Source organism: Trachinotus anak, unplaced genomic scaffold (assembly GCF_046630095.1).
Source record: "Trachinotus anak isolate AG129_WGS33_773 ecotype Australia unplaced genomic scaffold, CSIRO_AGI_Tana_v1 ptg000018l, whole genome shotgun sequence".
NCBI lineage: Eukaryota > Metazoa > Chordata > Actinopteri > Carangiformes > Carangidae > Trachinotus > Trachinotus anak.
Genome location: NW_027273869.1, coordinates 17154365 through 17173993, shown reverse-complemented (window position 1 = coordinate 17173993; position 19629 = coordinate 17154365). Strand labels below are relative to the sequence as shown.

The 19629-nt window shown below is 39.3% G+C and overlaps 1 protein-coding gene across 2 annotated transcripts in view; it reads right to left on the bottom strand.

Moving 5' to 3' along the window:
• Positions 1-1808: 1808 nt before the first annotated feature.
• creb3l2 (cAMP responsive element binding protein 3-like 2) overlaps positions 1809-19629 on the bottom strand; it is a 31681-nt gene continuing 13860 nt past the window's right edge. Inside the window, exons 2-12 of one of the 2 annotated variants that reach the window (XM_071502163.1) lie at positions 11644-11887; positions 11026-11234; positions 10856-10934; positions 10051-10253; positions 9765-9911; positions 9454-9512; positions 8871-8939; positions 6321-6420; positions 5941-6070; positions 4860-5094; positions 1809-4268 (exon numbers count right to left, since the gene is read on the bottom strand). In XM_071502163.1, the coding sequence (XP_071358264.1) occupies positions 4193-4268; positions 4860-5094; positions 5941-6070; positions 6321-6420; positions 8871-8939; positions 9454-9512; positions 9765-9911; positions 10051-10253; positions 10856-10934; positions 11026-11234; positions 11644-11887 (1551 nt within the window). In that variant the 3' untranslated portion in view covers positions 1809-4192. Of the gene's footprint in view, positions 4269-4859; positions 5095-5940; positions 6071-6320; positions 6421-8870; positions 8940-9453; positions 9513-9764; positions 9912-10050; positions 10254-10855; positions 10935-11025; positions 11238-11643; positions 11888-19629 lie in introns of both variants that reach the window. The other variant, XM_071502164.1, reaches the window with a different exon arrangement.

The window sequence follows — 19629 nt, the reverse complement described above, 5'->3', positions numbered from 1 at the left end:
AAAATCTCAAGGCGAGTGGTTTTCATCCTCTCAGTACCACAGGCTTTTTGGCAGCAGACATGTTTTCAAACATAGCTTTTGGTTGATAAATGAACAAAAAAAAAAAAAAAAAAAAAAGCTTGCTCAGGTTTCTGTTTGCAGCAAACCCATCTGTCTGGGTTATGTCTGATTTCCAAGGAAATACCCAGAAGAAATGAACACTGTTTTATGAAATTCCACTATTAATACTGGAGCCAAATGCAGAGATGAAAACACAGATACTTAGTTCAGTTTTTGGGCCCTTTGTTTGAAAACCTGGGGCCTTTCTTTGGGAAAGAAGGGTCAAGGAAAAAAAAAAACTAGCAGTATTTTGAGTTTGATGAGACGGGCTGTAAAACAACAAGCTGAGCATTTCTCATTTATAATTAACAAGTTGTGTGCCTGAGAACTCACGCAACCCTGAACCAGAGTGAGAAGACAGATCACAGCTCCTTCATCTATTCACCAACTCTCTGTTACAAGTGTTTCATCACACGTTTTCAGAAAGTCTGCTCAGTTATTTATATCGATTTTATGACAAACACGATGCACCATAACTGGAGCGGTGGTGGAATTTATTGTTGCTGCGTTACTATGAGACTGGACTGTTGTGAAGCTGTGGGACTGTGTATTGTCTTGGGACTGTCAGAGCAATTCGCACTACTTATTATGAGGCACTACTGCTGATCTATTTCAGGATCCTTGTCATGTTAGAGGAGATAGAAGCTCCTCTATAGACCAGCATGTTAACCATGAGACTCCTCTCTGTCCTAATGGAGTTTGGCCTTAACTTAATTTAAAGTTGTAAAAAAAATGCTTTGAAGTTTGCAACAAGTCATGATCCTTGACTGAAAGAAGCATTTTAATTTTTGTACATACTTGTATTTATTCTTTCTGGAACCAACAGTTAAAGTTGTTTTTCCAGATTAATCAAAAATCGGTTAAAAAACACTTGTAGAGATTTAAGAGTGAAACCAAATTGGACAATACAAACAACCATTAACAGAACTGAAATATGAATCTAAAAGTAAACAGACTCCGTTATGAAGTATTTCATTAACGGTATTTCAATGTAACAAATAATATAAAGAACGTAGAAATTAAAGTTGCTTTTAAATGCCTCATTAAAACATGTTTTTAGTTTAGTTTGTGAATATTTATTTTTCTTATTCCATTATTTATTCATGTATTATTAATCTATTTGTAAATTATGTATTTAATGACTTTTTAATGTTTTCTTTGTAAACCCATTTTGAATTTGAACTGTTTATTGATTAATAATTAATATTGTCATTTATTTTGTTTTTATAATTCTTCTTTTTATCTCTGATTTAGATATCAATTAAGAAAATGATCAATAACTTGTGTGTGTCTGCGCATTGGATTATTTTATCAATTTGATTAATTCCTGTTTTTTTTTCCAATTAAATGTAATGAAATGTTTTATAACTATTTTAAAAACCATATGGTAAATGTAGGAATCACTGTGATGATACTGTACCATGGTGCCATTATTATGGTAACATGATTGACAGTAAGAACACATTTTAAACAATGGTACAGGATTTCATGATGTCCATATATTTAGTTTTACATTGTTTGTAACGTGGCCAGAACAATGGTTCATTGTCTGTGCCCGAGTATTTACATTGTAAAACTAGAAATACAGTAAATTACCATCACAATACCACAGTTTATTTCAGGAGAGGCAGAGCAAGTCAGAAATGACCCCCAGAAGAAAACTATCATCAACACGCCACCATGAACAGACCACACACAGAAACAGGGAATATGCTTTTACTAAGGAAAATACTTTATTCATTTGAATGCAAAAAGACAGAAAGCCTACGTCAGGCTGGCTTTACACAGAAGCAACATCGAAATGAAATCTGATTTGGAAAAACATTCCTCAGTGGCTGCTATAGTTTCAGACTCCACTAGAAGAGAATTGTTCATGAAAATTTCAAAATAAAAGCAAATAGCTTGTGTTTCCTATGAGCTCTCCTGTAGAATGTGAGGAATGTGTTGGAGTTTTGGTTCCTCAACACTAACAAACTATAACAATAATAAAGTTTATTTTACCATGGAGAAATACATCCTAACAACATACGGACCTGACAGTAATACAGCCACTGATCTACAAAGACCTAAATATACAAATCTTGTGCTCTCGTCTCTAAACTGGGCTGGGATCAGTTTAAGTTGGCAGTTTAACTCACCCAGTACACTTTGTTGAATTTCTGGGCTGAATTAAGTTCAGTTTCAACAGTGGATATTACTGAATTTTCATCAAATGGGCAACTGTTTGTATTTACAACATAGATGTACAGAAATTGAACTGGTTTGGTCTGTAACACACATGATAACACATGTTTCATTAAAGCTCAGAAATGTATCTGTAATACACTTGACGTGAACAGTTAAGACTTTTAAAGCCATGATCCGTGATCATCAAACTAAACCCAACCAAACCCTGCAGCCTCTTCATAATTTATCAACAACTCAGCATCCAAAATAGACTCAGAATGAATTATGGATTTGTTTATGAACTACAGATCCCAGACACATTTAGACTTCCTTATTTATTAACAACACGTATTTACAAAAATAGATACTTTGTTTTTTTAATTTCTGGGAAGAAATATTTTTTTGGCAAATGCTGAAGAAGTAGCAGATAAAGACTCTGACAGTGAAAGTGTGCAAAGCGAGGATTAAAGGCCAGAAAGAGTTAGTGCAGACGGTGAAATCTGTGGCTCCATCAAATTTCCATTCAGCTCTTATTTGCTTTGCTTGTCCTAGTACGGTGACTGTATTGTGAATATGTAGCTAATGTAAAGACTAACAGCTAGCCAGGCAACAAAATCCACCTATCAGCGCCTGTTAGACTCACTAATCAACATATTATAGCTCATTCGTTCATTACTGAGTTTTGGAGATGCTGGTAGGAGGTTTTTCTTGTCTTTGGACAGAGCTAGCTGCCGGCTGTAGCTTCATATTCACCACACAGACATGAGAGTGGTGTCCAGACAGCAAATAAACAAATTTCCCAAAATGTTGAACTATTCCTTAAAGGAAAGGAGACATCATAGGATGCATCATAGTTACCCACGAGGTGTGGTTTGCTCCTTGGCTGCTCTCATCCAGCAGCTGTAAGAGCAGATTGAAAAATGTGGCCCCTTGAAGATGCTTTTAATGACTAAAATTAAAATTATTTTGCGGGAAAAAAATTTGGTTTGACTCCTGATTTGCACACAGTGACCATCACAGACAGAACTAAGTCAAAAGCAGGGTCGCTAAACGTCAAGTATGAGCGTTCGTGGAAAGAATAATCCACTGTTTCTTTTTGCAAACATTCATTTTTGACTGGATTTTTAAAATTTCAGTCAGTTTACTTTGAAAAACTGGGCGATTTACTGAAGCTGCAACCCCTGTTAACATCCCAAATATGATGTTTACAGGTGTCTTTATATAAATGAAATGACATTTTTCCAAATAAGCGCAGGAGCCCCGAGCTAAGCCCTCGAAATCTTGAGTCAGATGAACAATATATAAAGAGTACAATAAAATAAATCACAAAATACAGTATGAACACAAAAAAAGTATCAAAATGGGATGTATGCATTACTGGAATCGAATAAAAACATTTAATATTAAAAGAAATACAACTACAAAGAGAAATACATTTTTGAAAAACAAACCAAAAAAAAGGTTTTCTATAAATACAGAGGTCCTCATCAGTGTCCTGTAAAAAGCCTCACGTCATATTTTAAGACACTTTGAACTGGAATAAAATTTTCAATAAATCTGTTGGAATTTATCTGAATGTGATTTTTTTAACAGTGTTTCAAGCCGGGTCAATTCAGTAAACTAAAACTGGTAAGTTGACTCATGTAAAAACTATTCAGTGCAACTTTTACTTCAGAGATGAAGGCAACCAGTGCCCCTTTGTTATCATCATTATTATTATTAATTATTACTATTACAGTGTATCTGATTAAGCAGAGATGGCAGAAAAAAATGACCTTAAACAATCAGCAGTGGGAACCACTGTATGAGGTTTGCTCCAGGACACTGAACCATGCTCTACAGGAGGGAAGGTCAAAGGTTATCACGGGGTGTAAAGGAGGTCGGGTGGGGGTGAAGGCGGGAGGGGGAGGGGGTGGTGACGTCGACCTCAGGAGGTCTCGTTGACCGTTCGCTCCAGCTCTATCACTTTACTACTGCTCTCGTTCGCCCTCTGCTCCAGAGACCTGACAGACAGAGCACAGAGGTGAGGTGAGGTGAGGTGAGGTGAGGTGAGGTGAGGTGAGGTGATGTGGGACACATGGAACAGTTCCTCAACACTGCGTCTTCTCATCCTGACCTTAAAGACATAACCAGCTCTGTGAGGGTCCGTAATGGACAGCTCTTGTTTTTAAATTGTGTCAGTTTTTAGCTTTGCTGTTAGGGCCCCACAGGCCCTAAGGGGCCAGGGGACCTCTGGGTCAGAGTCAGTTAAAGCAACTGAGACCATTTCTTAATGGGAAGTCAATCAAATGACTACAAAGACATACAGAACAACCAAAAAGAGACAAAAAATGACCACAAACAGACAAAAAATTAAAGTGACTATAAAGACATAAAAAGTGACAACAAAGACAAAAAATGTCCACAAAAACACAAAAAATTACTATAACAATAAAAAAATGATCACAACAACACAAAAAATTACTATAACAAGACAAAAAACGAGCACAAAAGGACAAAAAATGACCACAAAGAGAGAAAAAGTGATATTTTGAATACGCTGTTTTGTTGTGTGCGCTGTTTGTTTACATCTTGTGTTGTTGTGTGTGTTTTACCTGTGCAGGTCCAGCAGCAGGTTTTTCTGCGTCTGTGTATCATTATTTTTACTCCTGAAAGGTGGGTGTGTCTCCACCCTGCTGGGCTCCACCCCCAGCTTCTGTTGCTCTGAGTGACGCCACGCTGCCATGACGACGGCTGGCGTGTCCTCCCATTGGTCGGGATATTCGCCGCCCAGACCGAGCAGGTGCGGCTGCTCGTCTTCGAAGGTCGATAACAGATTCCTCGACTTAACTGAAAGAGTAGAGAAAAAAATTACTAAAAGATTTGAATCTATGGTTTTTTATTCATGTTTTACTTTTGATAAAAGTATTTTTTGTTTTTGGTGAAACTGCGACGTTGCGCTCTGAAGTGTTTGTTTCTTTAACAGGATCACAAACTTTTAAAACTATTCAGACTGAACACACCCTGCGGCACCACACTCTCTGACACAACTACACACCATCCCACACACACTGCAGCACCACATGTTATTATCTGCTATTTGAAAAACAGTTCAGCCTGTCTGTTTGTGTGTGTGTGTGTGGGCAGGACGGGACAGGAAACTGGATTTGATTGTTAAGAAAATTATATCTGGTCTTTATTATAAAAGTGTGTGTGCGAGTGTGTGTGTGTGTGTGTGTGTGGGAGGTAGTGGAGAGGATGTAGTGAAAGGTCAACTCTTCTAATCAGTCTCTGTAGCTGTTATTGCAGCGCTGTAGGTGGAATCTGATTATTGCCAATGTTATAATGGACCTGCACAGTTTTACAGCTGGGAACTAATGATTCATTACAATGGAAACAGGGGGACAGGTCAGTTTAGCTGAAAACGGTATAAATGTGTGTGTGTGTGTGTGTGTGTGTGTGTGTGTGTGTGTGTCTACTTCCAATGATGCATGACTCTTTGGCAGCCAGCATATTTTCACTGCGTACAGATATGAATACATTTATATATGCACATATATTGTGGTTGTATTGAATATATCAACTTAATTGTGATCACGAATGTTAGTGATATAGGTAAATAAGTGTGTTTCACGCCAACTGCCATTGTTAGTGATGAGGAGTCTAAAGCACAAGACGCTCCGTGTGTTCAACTACCTGTGGCTGTGTAGGAGTCTTTGACCGCCAGCTGTTTGGATGTGAGGCCTGTTTCAGTGATGGTGGAGCAGGGAGTCAGACTGCTGGGATAAAAACTCCCCAGAAACAGAGCAAAACACAACACGACCACCTGCAGAGAGAGAGAGAGAGAGAGAGAGAGAGAGAGAGAGAGAGAGAGAGGGGAAGGGTGGAGGCAGAAAGAGAGAGAGAGGGTAAATAAATTATGAATCACAACAAAATGCTAAGCTGCTAACGTGGTAATGAATGATGGAAGCAGATGTTTCAAATTCAATATTTTAATCAATGTTTCATCACCACAATCTCCTGTTTGCATGTGCACACACACACACACACACACACACACACACACACTATAGTACCATTAGGCATGATGATGTCTGGGTGCCAGCCACCCTGCAGGACTTGGGGACTTTGCCTGCCACCACCGCCTGCAGAGACTGCAGCTGCTGCAGCAGAGACCTGGGGAGGAGCGCGCACACACACACACACACACAGATTAGATACACACATCACATAACGCACAGGAGACGAATAAGCACAAAACATGACACACAGCTGAACTCTACAGATGCACTTAGGTAGGAAACAAAGTAATATGACAGCAGAATGACGATGGATTCAACTTTAAAACGATGAAACATGTTTTCTCTCTTCATTTTTTTAGTTTTATATCTACTGAACATATGTCTTCTGTACTTTCTTCTCTGCATTATCTAATCTACAGTAGAATCATTTGATTTAATTAATACATTTTTCAAACAAATATTGTAGAAGAAAATAAAAGCTGAATATTTGCAGATTTAAGCCTCTGAGATTAGCTGTTACTCAAGTGCTGAACTTTGGTACAGTTTTGAGGTTGTTGTGCTTCACTGGAGTCTTGGTTTCTGCTCAGTTACTGTTTGTTTTGTAGATTAAAACTTTATATACAGAACCTGTGAAATTCAGCTGCTCATACGTTGAAATAAAATCAGCCCCAACTTGTCAAATTTTAAGCAAAAATGTGAAATGTTCTGAAATGTGAATATTTTTTTTTAGTTTTCGATGAAGATAAACTCAACACCTTTCTGTCCGGTAAAAAAAAAAGAAAAAAAAGAATGTAATTTGAATATGCTAACTCCAGGGAATAATGAAGGTCAGACATTTTATTCACCGAACAATCAATAGCTGTCAGAATAATCATCGGTTGCAGCCTTGCTGTACTTCTGTGATAGACTGACCTTGCCTGAGGTTTTGTGTGGTTAATTACTTGACCCAGAAAAAAAAAACAGAAGGAATTTGATAAAACACAACTTTACAACGAAATTGCAACAAATGTAAAGTAAAATAATTTAGATCTTTGAAGTAGAGCCTCTGCAGGACCAGAGCAATAAGATGGAGGATGGAGGATCTGACATTGATCATTTCTGACAAATTATCAATTAATCAAATTATGAGGAGCCAGATAATGTGGTTTAACCCTGGGGCTCAGGCAGCTGCTCGCTCTGCCCGCTTGGTAACGCAGCCTTGGTGAAGTTTTTGCATCCCTCTACCTCCGTCCTCCACTAGCTTTTACACGCACATTACAACTAACTGGTAATTTAAACAGTGTTTAAGCAAGAACAAATTCACTTGTGTCTGTTCAGTGTTACATTAGTCAGATATTCCACTGAGGTTTTGTTCTGCTGTTTGCTTCATTACAAAGGCAGCCAGCAACACAAGCACAGTGTCCAGGTGCACCAGCATAAATACACACTCACACACACACACACACACACACACACACATCCCACTGGTTCGTTTAACTTTTCGACAGTGACAGTAAACCCCACTTTAACCACAGAATGCAAAACAAGACCACAAACAGCTGGGTTCTAGTCAAGTCAGCTATACTTAAACACACACACACACACACACACACACACACACACACAGTTCACCCATGCATAACGAGAGCAAACAACACAGGCTATTTGAAGCAGCTTGATCATTTTACATTAAAATAGCCTCATGACTATGCATGGATGCTAAACTGCAGCTGAACAGAACCACGGGGAGCTTCCGACTCAGCGTTATTTGCAAATAATAAAATTCAGTCAGTGTGTTTCCTGCTCCTCTCAGGTGCACCGTGTGTATTAAAAACGGACGCCATGGTCAAAAGAAAGAAAGGGAGGATGTTTGGAGGCCACAGAGGGACGTTTTTAGGTCTGAACGCCCACCTCCCAAACTTCCTGACGCTTTGATTGTCACCATGCTTTAGTCTTTGTGACTGACGGGAGTCAAACTTGTCGTCAGTCCTCAGGCTCACTCGTCCGTGTCCTGACTGACGAAAGTTGAATCTATAAACAGTTCTTGTCTTCTCCCCAAAACACTGTGCAAAGCTTTGATCAGTTCAAGGGTCAATCAATCAATCAATCAATCAATCAATCAATCAATCAATCAATCAATCAGCTTTATATTAAAGCTAAGGCTAAAGTGCTACAGTGCATGGTTGTTGGCAAAGTCAGAGTCTGATTAACACCAGGGAGGAGCCGTCAAAACCAATGTGACTACCAGGAAGAATATGAGCAACAATATTGATCTCAGAACATTATGGTGACGCCTGTGGAGGTTTTCACCATCAAAACAAGATAAAGACCCTCAATTTTTATCAGGAAAGACCCTTTTTTTCTGCAATATTCGTGCATTATTACCTACATTGCTGACATGATACAACTATGTAGGAAATTATAGAAGTTGTACCTAGTAAACAGTTTTATATGATGTCCTAGCTTTTTTATTTCAAAGATTCCCTCAAAAATAGTTAAATTTCACGAGTTAAAAGGTGTAAAATACAAATTTCTGGTGTTTCAGGACGTTAGGACCTTTACTGTTATGCTAAATGAATGTGTATGGATGTGTGTATGATGTGTGTGTGACTGTATTGTTCTTACTTGTTGGTACACTCCAGAGTTTCCACTTTCCTGCGTAGCTCGTTGTTTTCGTTGGAGCAGGTCTCCACCCTGTGGTCAGACAGGAGCACTGCAGCGTCAGTGACTGTGTCTCCATGCAATGGAAATTACATTCCTCTGCGTGACTGGATTGTTACTTTATTCTCTCATTTTATTTTATGCTGCACATATTTCTGATTTTCTTTTTTGAATAAAACGTTTTTTTCATCTTATACTTTATACTGCAACTGACAGATTTATGTTGTGTTAAAATTCAACCCAACAGCACAAGAAAACAAGAGTTATTGAATGGTTCAATGTAAAATCATCAAACAGGGGATTATTTAAATACTTTAAAATTAAAGATTCATTTGTACAATAACAAACTAACAAATGAAACATTTAAATGAGACACTGATAAATGAATTAGACCGAACTCAGGACTCAGCTTTCTTATACTGAGATTAAAGTAGCAGCAGTAATTCAGTGATGCAGTATGTAGATGTTTTTGTTCCTGCAGAGAGATTCAGGTGTTTTTGATACAGGATATGATGAAGGGATGAAGAACAACAAGAGGAGGACTCACTTCTTCTCCAGAGCGTCCATGTACTCCTTCTTCTTCCTGCGACTCTCCTGAGCTGAAATCTGACAGTGAGAGAGAGAGAGAGAGAGAGAGAGAGAGAGAAGATGAAGGAAAACAATCAGAGAAATAATCACGTGAGTTTGTTTCATATGTTTGGGTTTGTTTTAAAATTTTCTAGAGAGAATTTTCTCCCAATGATTTGATGAATTTCCGGGGATTTGCACATTTAAATTGAGAGAGCTGACAGTGTGCAGTAATTTCATCTCTCGGTTGAAACAGTGTTTAGACGCTGTCACTCAGACTGTAGTTCGTACCTTGTTCTTGATTTTCCTGCGGATCTTCTTCAGCGCCTTCTCCTCGGCTTTGGTGAGCGGCAGTTTGGTGGGAACGGGGTAACCTTCAGCCACCAGGGTGCGACGCTCCTCCTCAGTCAGGATCAGCGGTCCTGACCCCTGCAGCTTCTACACACAAAAAAAATAAACCTGCTGATTAATATTGTAATGAGTCAAAACTAGTTAGTAATGAACTGTGAGCTGTTGTGAGTGATGGGCAGAATAAAGAGACTCTAATAGTTTCTATATCAGATGGGTCAGGACTTACGTGGGGAGCGGTGAGCAGAGGGGAGTTGGACAGGGAGGAGGCGGCACGAGGCGACACCTTCAGGCTGGCCTGGGATGGAGAGGGGCTGGTGGGGGAGGTGGGGCAGGAGAGGCCGGGTGGGGCGTGGACGGGACTCTGGCTGCCCTCTGAGTCACTGCCGTGGGAACTGGGAGGAGTGGGAGGCATCTGCAGAGACTCCAGACCTGAAACATGATGTTAAGCAGTAAAGTTGTAAAGTAAATTTTTCTGTTAATACTTAAAGCTCCCATATTGTATAAAGGGAGATGTCCATGTGTTTGTGATTATAAAGCAGGTCTAGGTTCTATATTAATACTGTGAAAGTATCAAAGCCTCAGAGAAATGCACACAGCCTGTATTCAGAAACTGAGCCTTAAAACCAGCCGTCAGGACTTCTAATTCAATCACTCAGAAAACAAGTCAGCCAATCAGAAGAGAGGCTCAGATCCTCTCTTCTGATTGGCTGACTGAGCTGTTGTTACTAGAGCTCCAGAGAGAAACCTGAGAGAGGAGATGTAAAACTACACTGAGATGGTTTTTGGTTCTTAAAACCACAAATATATCTTCTCATAGATATCAACACTTCAAATAAAATGGGACCTTTAAATAAGATTCTGGATGCAGGGCTTTTACTTGTAATGGAGTAAATTCACATTATTGTTTTATGACTTTTACTTAAACAAATGTGAGTTCTTCATCTCAACTCTCATGGTATGTGAACAAGCGGCCAGCAGAGGTCCTCGAAGCTTCATGTGAAGCTTCAAGAGGAAGACAGAGAGATTCTGACCTTTGGGTGAAAGATTGAGAAACTGATCCACTTCATGAGGTTCCAGTTTAATCTGAGGGATGATGTTCTCTTCTTTTATCTGTAAACAGAAAAAAGTGATAAAAAATAAAGTCACAATGAAACAATGAAAAATGTCCATGTTTTTTCATCACGAGCGTCTCGCCTCTCACCTTGATGCCTTTTCCCTGGTTGTGGCTGGTGACTGTGGTCGGAGATGGGGCGGCGGCAGGGGCAACAGCAGGGCGCTCAGGTGCTGCGGGCCCCTCGCTAGAGGCCAGAGACAGAGAGAGGGTGGGGAGGAGGGTGGGGGTCTCACACAGGAGGCTGTCAATAGCCTCGTCCTGCTCCATGGGCCACTCAGTTGAATCCCCATCAGACTCTGCTGTGGAGAAGACAACATGGACCGCTGTTACTGTTTTTATTTTTGGTATCGTACATTTTCGCAGTTGCAAATTTTCTGATCACATGTTTTTTCATCGCTTTATATATTTCTGTTCATAGAGCTTCAGCTATAATTCACTTTAACTGAGTCCTTCTCAGTTTATTCAATTTTTGGTCATTTTTAAAAATCTTTCAAATAATCTTTTGGTTTATCAACAACTTCAAGTCGTTAAAAAACAACGTGTTTTGACTCTCTTTGTCTTCCACATGGAAAAAGTCTAAATCTACATATTGCAGCATTTACAACCACAGACTTGATGGTCAAAAACAAACCAATATCTGTCTGAAGCTTGGTAATATCAGCGAACATTAGCCACACAGAGAATGCATCATATCTTCTTTCTCACCCGCTTCACTGCCTTGCTCTCCGGTCAGGTGCGACAGGGGCGACTGTGGTCGGCTGTCGCCGCAGAGCGAGTAGCTGTGCTCGGCTGTGATGTGAGGGGGGAGAGGGGAGGACGGAGACAGGTCGCTCCCGTCCTCGCCCTCCATGGCCTCCACTCCGCCCCTCACCCCAGAGAGGAAGGGGTCGCTGAGCAGCTGGCCCAGCAAAGCATCCTGGGACAGGTCGTCGAGGAGCTCAGAGAAGTGCTGCACAAAGGAGAAAGAAAGGAGACATTTAATCTGAGCTCTAAATATCAATTTAATCCCATCAGAGACGAGGCCTCGTGCAGGAGGAGACAGACAGACAATTATATAAAGCCCATGACTGATACTGTATTTAGGCGTCTATGACACCCAGTGTGTAATTAGAGACTGTTACGTTTCTTATTGCCACCTTTCCTTGAAGTTTTCCCTCCGCTCCCCCTCGGGAAACACTAAAGCAGCCAATCAAAAACTTGTCTCTCACTTAAAACAAACCTGCCTGAAAATCACTGTTTCTGTGTGTGTGTGTGATTCTCAGTGTGGTGATACATTTAAAAAACACATGCAGAAGTTAACAGAGCCCTCCTCCTCCCCCCTTAACCTCCTCTTTCATCCCCCCAACAGCCTCTCCTCCTCCTCCTCCCCCCCTCACCACATTCCTGCTGTTGGATTCTTCTTCTACGTTTTTCTTCTTGCTCTCGACAAGGTGAGTGTGAGTGAATCTGCCTCCATGATCAGGTGTTATGACTAGTATAAACAAAGAGGCAGCCAAAGCAAAACCTTGGTGGTGATGTGTTGATAACATACTGACATACATCTCCTGTGTGTGTGTGTGTGTGTGTGTGTGTGTGTGTGTGTGTGCAGCTGGATTTTCTAACAAGAAACTTGTGCATAAGGCCTCTCATTACTTTAAGTAGCATTTAATTAGCATTTAGCAAATCATCTCAGCCTTACATTTCATATAAATAGATATATATGCACCAAAAGCTGCATTTATGTTCATTATCTGCTGATAATTTTTTCCCCAACTAGTTGAATGAAAAACGTATTTTGTCCTCAAATGTCTTGTTTCATGCAATCAATTGTCAAAAACCCAAAGATATTCAATCTACAGTGACATAAAACAGAGAATAGTTGATATTTTTTGATTAACTGTTCAGCTCAGTGTCATTTCCCAGCCTGGTTTACCTTCACTGCAGCTTCAGTAAGTGGAGAAAGAGAAGAAAACTCTTACACAAAGTTGACTTTAACCAGAAGTCAAGGTGACATTTATGTTGAAAGCTGCACATGGTCCTTTTTAAATAAAATAAATAAATAAAATATACAGTTTTTATTTGCCATATGTGACCAAGTTCCCTTCTTGTCTATTTTGTTTCTTTCTGTAATACTTTGTTCCTTCATTTGTTCTGCTTGAACCTGAATTAACCTTGATACACTACTTGTGATCAATTACCGGTTTGGAAACTCAATAACTTAAGTCTGGAATAAGCTAATACTTGTTTTTTATTGCTCTCAAAAAGTTTATGAATGTCTGAAATGTTTTCCCCTCAGTAGTTTTGTCCTTGATGAGCCTCCGTACATTGGTCTCTATAGTTTGTAATATGGAAAACTTGGTATAAATCACATATTTTGGATGATTTTCATGCCACATTGTTTTTGTGGTTTATGTAATTAAGATTTTCTTATTCAGCTGTTTTGTCTGTATCATGTTATTTAGGTACAGAACGGTGTATTCATCTACATCTTATTATACTAATGTATAAATTTCATATAAAAACTACACAATGATTTTTTTTTTCCTTTTTCCAGTCCTGTCCTGACATGAACTCATTGCATAAAGGATGTGAAAAAATCTGATGTAACCTCGAGTTGTGCTACCGGGCAGAATAGACTCAATGTGTCCAATGGAAATATTACCCATATGGGGCCAGTCTGGGCTCAGCCAATGAGAGGGGAATAAACAGTTTAAATCAGACACTCATGAAGTTGAAGACAAAGAAAAAGGAGGTTCTGAAAAGAAAATCTACTGTACAGTTTAGACACATTCTGTTTAGTTATGTAACACCAGACAAAAGACGGATAACAATAGATGTGTGCATGGATGGACAGATGGATAAAGCGAGAGTGAAATCAAGATGGAGGAAGGGAGGAAACAGGAGGAGCGGACGGCCGAATGCCAGACATGTGGCTTCGATTACAGAGCGAGAAGGAGAGGACTCGACTTCCAGCATTTTCTCTTCCTAACACTCACAGTCAGAGCGAAATGACCTCTTCACTCCACAAACACACTGCACACTCCTGCCGCTGTATGCTGCCCTATATGGCCCGATCTCAGGCCTCCGTTTGAGTGTGTGTGTGTGTGTGTGTGTGTGTCGTGCAAACACCGACAGCATACTGTGAATCTATTCAAGGAAGGAGGGGGCAAATATTTACACATTTACTCACCAGTGGGTCCAGTTCTAACATTATAATGTGTCACAGTGTCACAAGCCCTGATATGAACGCAGTGATAAATACTGTATGTAAGTGCATGTAAGTGACAGCGCACGTGCCAAAGCCCATCACATCACGAGCAAACATTTACAATAGTTTACAACGTTTTAGATCCCACAAGTGTCTCCTGGCAACCACCAAATCTCCACGGTTACCAAGAGCCATCAAACTGTGCTGATATTATTACACCGCTTCAGATCTTTACACAAAGCAAACGCAGACTGACAGTTGTGGGCTTTGCTGTAAAAATGGCAGTAATTATAACGTCAAATGAATAAAAACACCAGCTGTCGCTTTTAGCTGTTACACTGAAAACTATGAAAATAAAAAAAATCTGCAGGTCTTCAAAAGTCTCAAAAAGCAGGACTCAAAGTAAAATGTAGTTTCTTCAAAAAAAAAAAAAAAAAAAGAAAAGAAATTATATGAAAGGTACGTAGAAGGTATTACAAAATTCTTCTAGTTCATATATAAAAAACCAAAAATTTTTTCCAAAACTCAAAAATATTCCTTTTACTATTGTATTGTATTGTATTGTATCTCCTATTTGCTGTAGACTACAGCTACAGGAATAACTCTATTAAAAGTGATCTTATATTTAACTTTGAAGACATTTTTAAAAAATATATTTTGCCAAAAAAATTTTATTAAGTACAAATTTGCATACTAGCATACATAGCAACGTTAGCATCCAAGATCAGCTTGTGCACAGTGGATATGCTGGTTAAAGTAATATGAAATGTTTCTTGAGCTTGGAAGTAACACTGGGTTAGTCGTGAAGTTAGTTCAGCCCGAAATATTCTGATGTATTGATAATCAAATATTGGACAAACTGTCCCAATGTTAATGTGCTTTGTTAATCTCAAAAGCCTGGAAAAGGAAGTTGTTCTGGGATTCATGACTTTTGTTGTAGACATGAAGGTCTGAAAATCTCAAAATGACTCAAAGTAGTTTTTGTTGTATTGTTCAAAAATGTATCATCCACAGTTTCCATCTGGTTTATGTGAAATTACAGTGTCTTGTCATAGTATGCATGACAAAACATATATCAAAATATCAACTGATTAATCGTTGCAGCTCTAAACTGAAATATATAAGTTAGTATTTTCTGGTCTATGTAGAAACCCTCATAATATTGTTTTATATTTTTTATATTTTATTTTTTTAAAAAGTATCGGGCCTAAAAGATGGACGAAAATTAAGGTTTATTCAGGTTTGGTTCAGCTCAAAAAGAGTAAAAAACATCAAGATGGGAAAAGAAAAAGGGCGTAGTTTTTACGGAGGAGTAATTACACAGAGACCATGTTTAAACACAAAACCAAGCCGTATTTTGTGGTTTGTATGACCTTTGACACCACCCTTTCTCTCTATGGCTTTTCTCTTTACAATACAGCAGGAAAGCTCTAAAATCACCTTTAAAATCATCTCAGATGTGAATACTGATAAATAAATTATCCGTCCAACAGGAGGACAGAGACAGGAATGAACCCTTGTGTTGTTTCAGGACAGGAAATGGGTTGTGGTCCAGCTCTGCCCGCATGAAAACAGAACCACGCCGAGGCGTTTATAGACTGCCTGTCATTTCTGCATGTGCAGTGTGTGGTTGTGGTTGTGTGTGTGAGTGTGTATGAAAGAAAAAGGGCAGTCGACCAGGCTGCAGCATCAGTCACTGGGCTGGGTGTAACTCATCACACACAACAGAAACCTCTTTGTCTTTGCAGCCCAACAGTGAGGTGTTATTTAGGGCCGACTGTAACTCTACACTCTCCAGCTGGGAAACAGCCCGAGCTGAGGCCTTAATGGGAAAACTGGGAGTTTAAACTGGAACTGGGGCAACAATCAGTGGGTCACCGACTCCTCTGAAGGAGCAGTCGTGATAACAAAGAAGCTCTCCTCACATTATCCTGAATAAAATCTCGCCTGTGTCGCATAGAAACAAGCCGAGAACATTGCTGAAAGTGCAGATTGTAATCTTTTAATTGAAGCCTTGATGAAGCCTGCAGATGGAGAAGGAAATGTAGAGCGATTTCCTCAAGCAGCAGTGTTATGCACAGAAATCTTGTGTTATGCAAACAGACATGACCCTTTTGTAAACCCTTAGCTTTACTTCAACTGTGCCTGATCCTAATCAAATCAGAGAACGAAGCGATGACATGAAAACTAGGTCAGAAGTCTGTTGCACAAAGGGCAAATTTAGTGTTTCAATTAGCTGGATTGTTATGGCCCCATGGGGGTCGACCGCAGGGCCGACAGTGACACCCCACTGCTGTGCTGTGCTGTCCCAGAATACAACGTGGTTTTAAATTTCAAACACAAAAACAACACAATAGTAAACAACACACTCATAGTCATTGTCTTTGGCGGCATAACACTTGGGAAGAAACTTTTTAACATGTTATTAAGGAGCTATTTCTAAGTTCTGCTGTTGCTACAGAGCTAACATTAGCTGTTTACTTACCAGTCTGAGTTCAGCATCAAACTTTATTTCTTTACTCACCAACAGTTGTCTCTAGTGGTGGAAAGCAAAACCAGTGTTGACTATTTTTCTATCACTTCTTTTCTTCGACTTTCTTAGCATGCTAACTTGCTAGCTCCAGCCCGGTCGGTCCGTCTCGTCACTTTCCGATACCGAGTCACTGTAGTATCCAGCAGCGCTGCTCAGAGGACGTATTATAACCTCTTGTCTTGTAAACGTGATGATGGCTGAAGCTCTTGCCAAGACTGGTAAGTTAACTAATGCTAATGTTAGCTATGTAGCAATAGCAAATCTCACAAGTAGCTCCTTTAACAGCACAGGTGACCCAAACCATCCAAACAGATCTCGTGGTGCCCTCACTGACGACTGGTTGGCTGGATTAGGAGCAGGGATGTATGTAGTTCAACAACGCTAAAAGCTAAAGGTTGCGCAGAAATAACTCTTACATTTACATATTAACACTGACTATAGCTCCTATCTGCAACCACGGCCGCCATTACAAGTGAAAATGTCACATTAAACATTAAATCATTTGAAAATTCTGCTTTAATTTACTAATTTTATTATATTAAAATATATAGTTTTAGCACCGAAACTCAGGTTTTACATGGTATTAACAAGGATACGGAAACATTTCCAAGCATATTCAACTCTAATGGGAAACAATCATTGAAATATTTTAATTTTCAGAAACAACTGATATTTTTTTCAAAAGTTTTAATTGTAAGATGAGAAAAAAAAACCCTAAAGTAAGGTTTATACTATTAAATATCAATAAAAGCCACCACATCATGTGACTTAGTGACGGCTAAAGTGTTAACATGGAGCATCATTATACTCTTCACCAACTGGGAAGTAAAACAGTAGGATATCCTTCTAAAAACCTGGTGAAATCCTAAAACAACTAGTTGCAGACGTCGCAGCGAGTGATGGGGTTTGTCAATAAAAGCCTCGACAGCTGTGTCGGTCACTAGTTAGCGGCTAATTGAACGGTCTGAGAGTAGGAAGGGAGGGAAGGAATGTCCTCTCAGCTCTGTAATTCTCCTCTAACGTAGGATGTGTGCGTCTGTTTTAACCCTTAATGGCCACGGTTTTAAAGACGGTGAGACGAGGAAGAGGAAAGTGTGATGATGTAACACCTTCCTCCCCTGAAAAAGCCAAAGCAGATGTGAGAGAGTGAACTGGAAAAAATGCCTGACACACACAAACCCACACAAGCCTGAGAGTCATTTATCTCCAGCTGAGTGTGTGTGTCTGTCTGTGTGTGTGTACCTTGCCCTGGACTCATCTGAGTGTACTTTTGTTGATGACACACACACACTGCAAACACACTAATAAAAAAAAAAGGCAAACACACACTCTCACACATGAATTCAAGTCAGGATAAATTCAGTGACTCATTCTGTTTGAGTTGGTTTGTTCCAGCCTCCATCACGGATCACGGATCACGGATCACCAACAAGTGTCCCATCACAACCAGATAACCAGTATTAAAGGTTGAAGACGTATCTGAGCGTTTATATGCCTGTTGGACTATCTGCTCCACAGTCGTTATCCTCCATAACTTTGAAAAAAGGGACATAACTTCGTGTTATTTAAACTGTGCTGCCACAAACTTCAGTATAAGTTCTGATTTTCTACAGTTAAAAAGTGTCATCACAGTCTCTTAAAGGTGATGTTACGAATCAAACACCTTATTATTATCTAATTATTACAGTATTATGACGGGGAAAGACTGCGTTTGAGACAAAACAAAAGAATGTTTGTATTTTATTAATCATAATTTTATTCCTATGGTGTAACTGACATGGATATGTGTGTGGAATAAAGTAATAAAGTAAAGTAATCAATTTGCCTATTAGTTTTCTGTGGAGCAACTAATCAACTGATCGACTAATCATTGCAGCTGTAAATGGCTTTGTTAAGAGTAAATAAATCACTTTCTAATGCTTTCTAGATTTTTAATAAGCCATTAATATAAGAACTGTTTGGAAAAAAATTATCTGACTATTGATCAATTGATAGCAAAGTTATTTATGACATATAATAAAAAGATAAGGCATTGTAAATGTTATTACGTCATCAATGAAGACTGATAAACATCACATTTCTCTCTGAAGACTTTCACTTTCTAAAAAGCCAAACAGAGGTCAGAGGTCATCTGTACATAAATGTTAACATGTCATTAATAAAGGTTCATTTCAAGAAGGCTGAAGTTGTAAATCCTAATGTTTTTAATTAAGGGATTTTTTGTTGGTGCTGGTAGATGCAGACACATTTAACACATCATCATACAACAGTAACATCTTAGAAGTGACTTAACAGCTCTCTAGGAAAGTCACTCCTGCCCCACTGCCCTGCTTGTGTAACTGCTTGGCTCAGTGGTATTTTGGGGGTAAATCGTCATTCGTCTTTCAACCAGCCAGTTGGACATGCTCGTAAAATCCAGTTCCTCTACCACCTGGAGCCAGTTCCCACCACTCTGGTCAAATTCCCCAAACACTTGCAGATTACGAGAGCACAACATTTGCATATTTAAGCCTCGTTTGTTTTTTTTTGGTGAGTATCATTGTTAGTATTCAAGGCTGAAAGCGGCGGATCCCACTCCTGCAGCTGTACTCTACAGTGCAGCGAGGAATGCTAACAATGTGTGCGAGCCGTTTCAACACTTAGCTGAGGTACATGTGTAGATGCTTTATCTGCAGAGCGACTTCCTTCACAAGCTCCGCATACAATCTTTAAGACTTATCACCGACTTGAAGCACAAAAAGTTCAAAGAGTCACTAGTAACTGTACCAATATACCAGCCTTTGATTCAAAAACCATTTTCAATACAAATTTTTGTTAAGATTTTGCCGTTTTTTTCAACATCCAACTCTATAGTCAAACTAATGAACCCATGAGGCTTCGTTTACACTTCAAAAAACAAAATTGTAGATGGATAAATGACAAGTCCAGTAGCTATTTTAGATGCTAGTTTCCTGTGTCACAGCAATACATT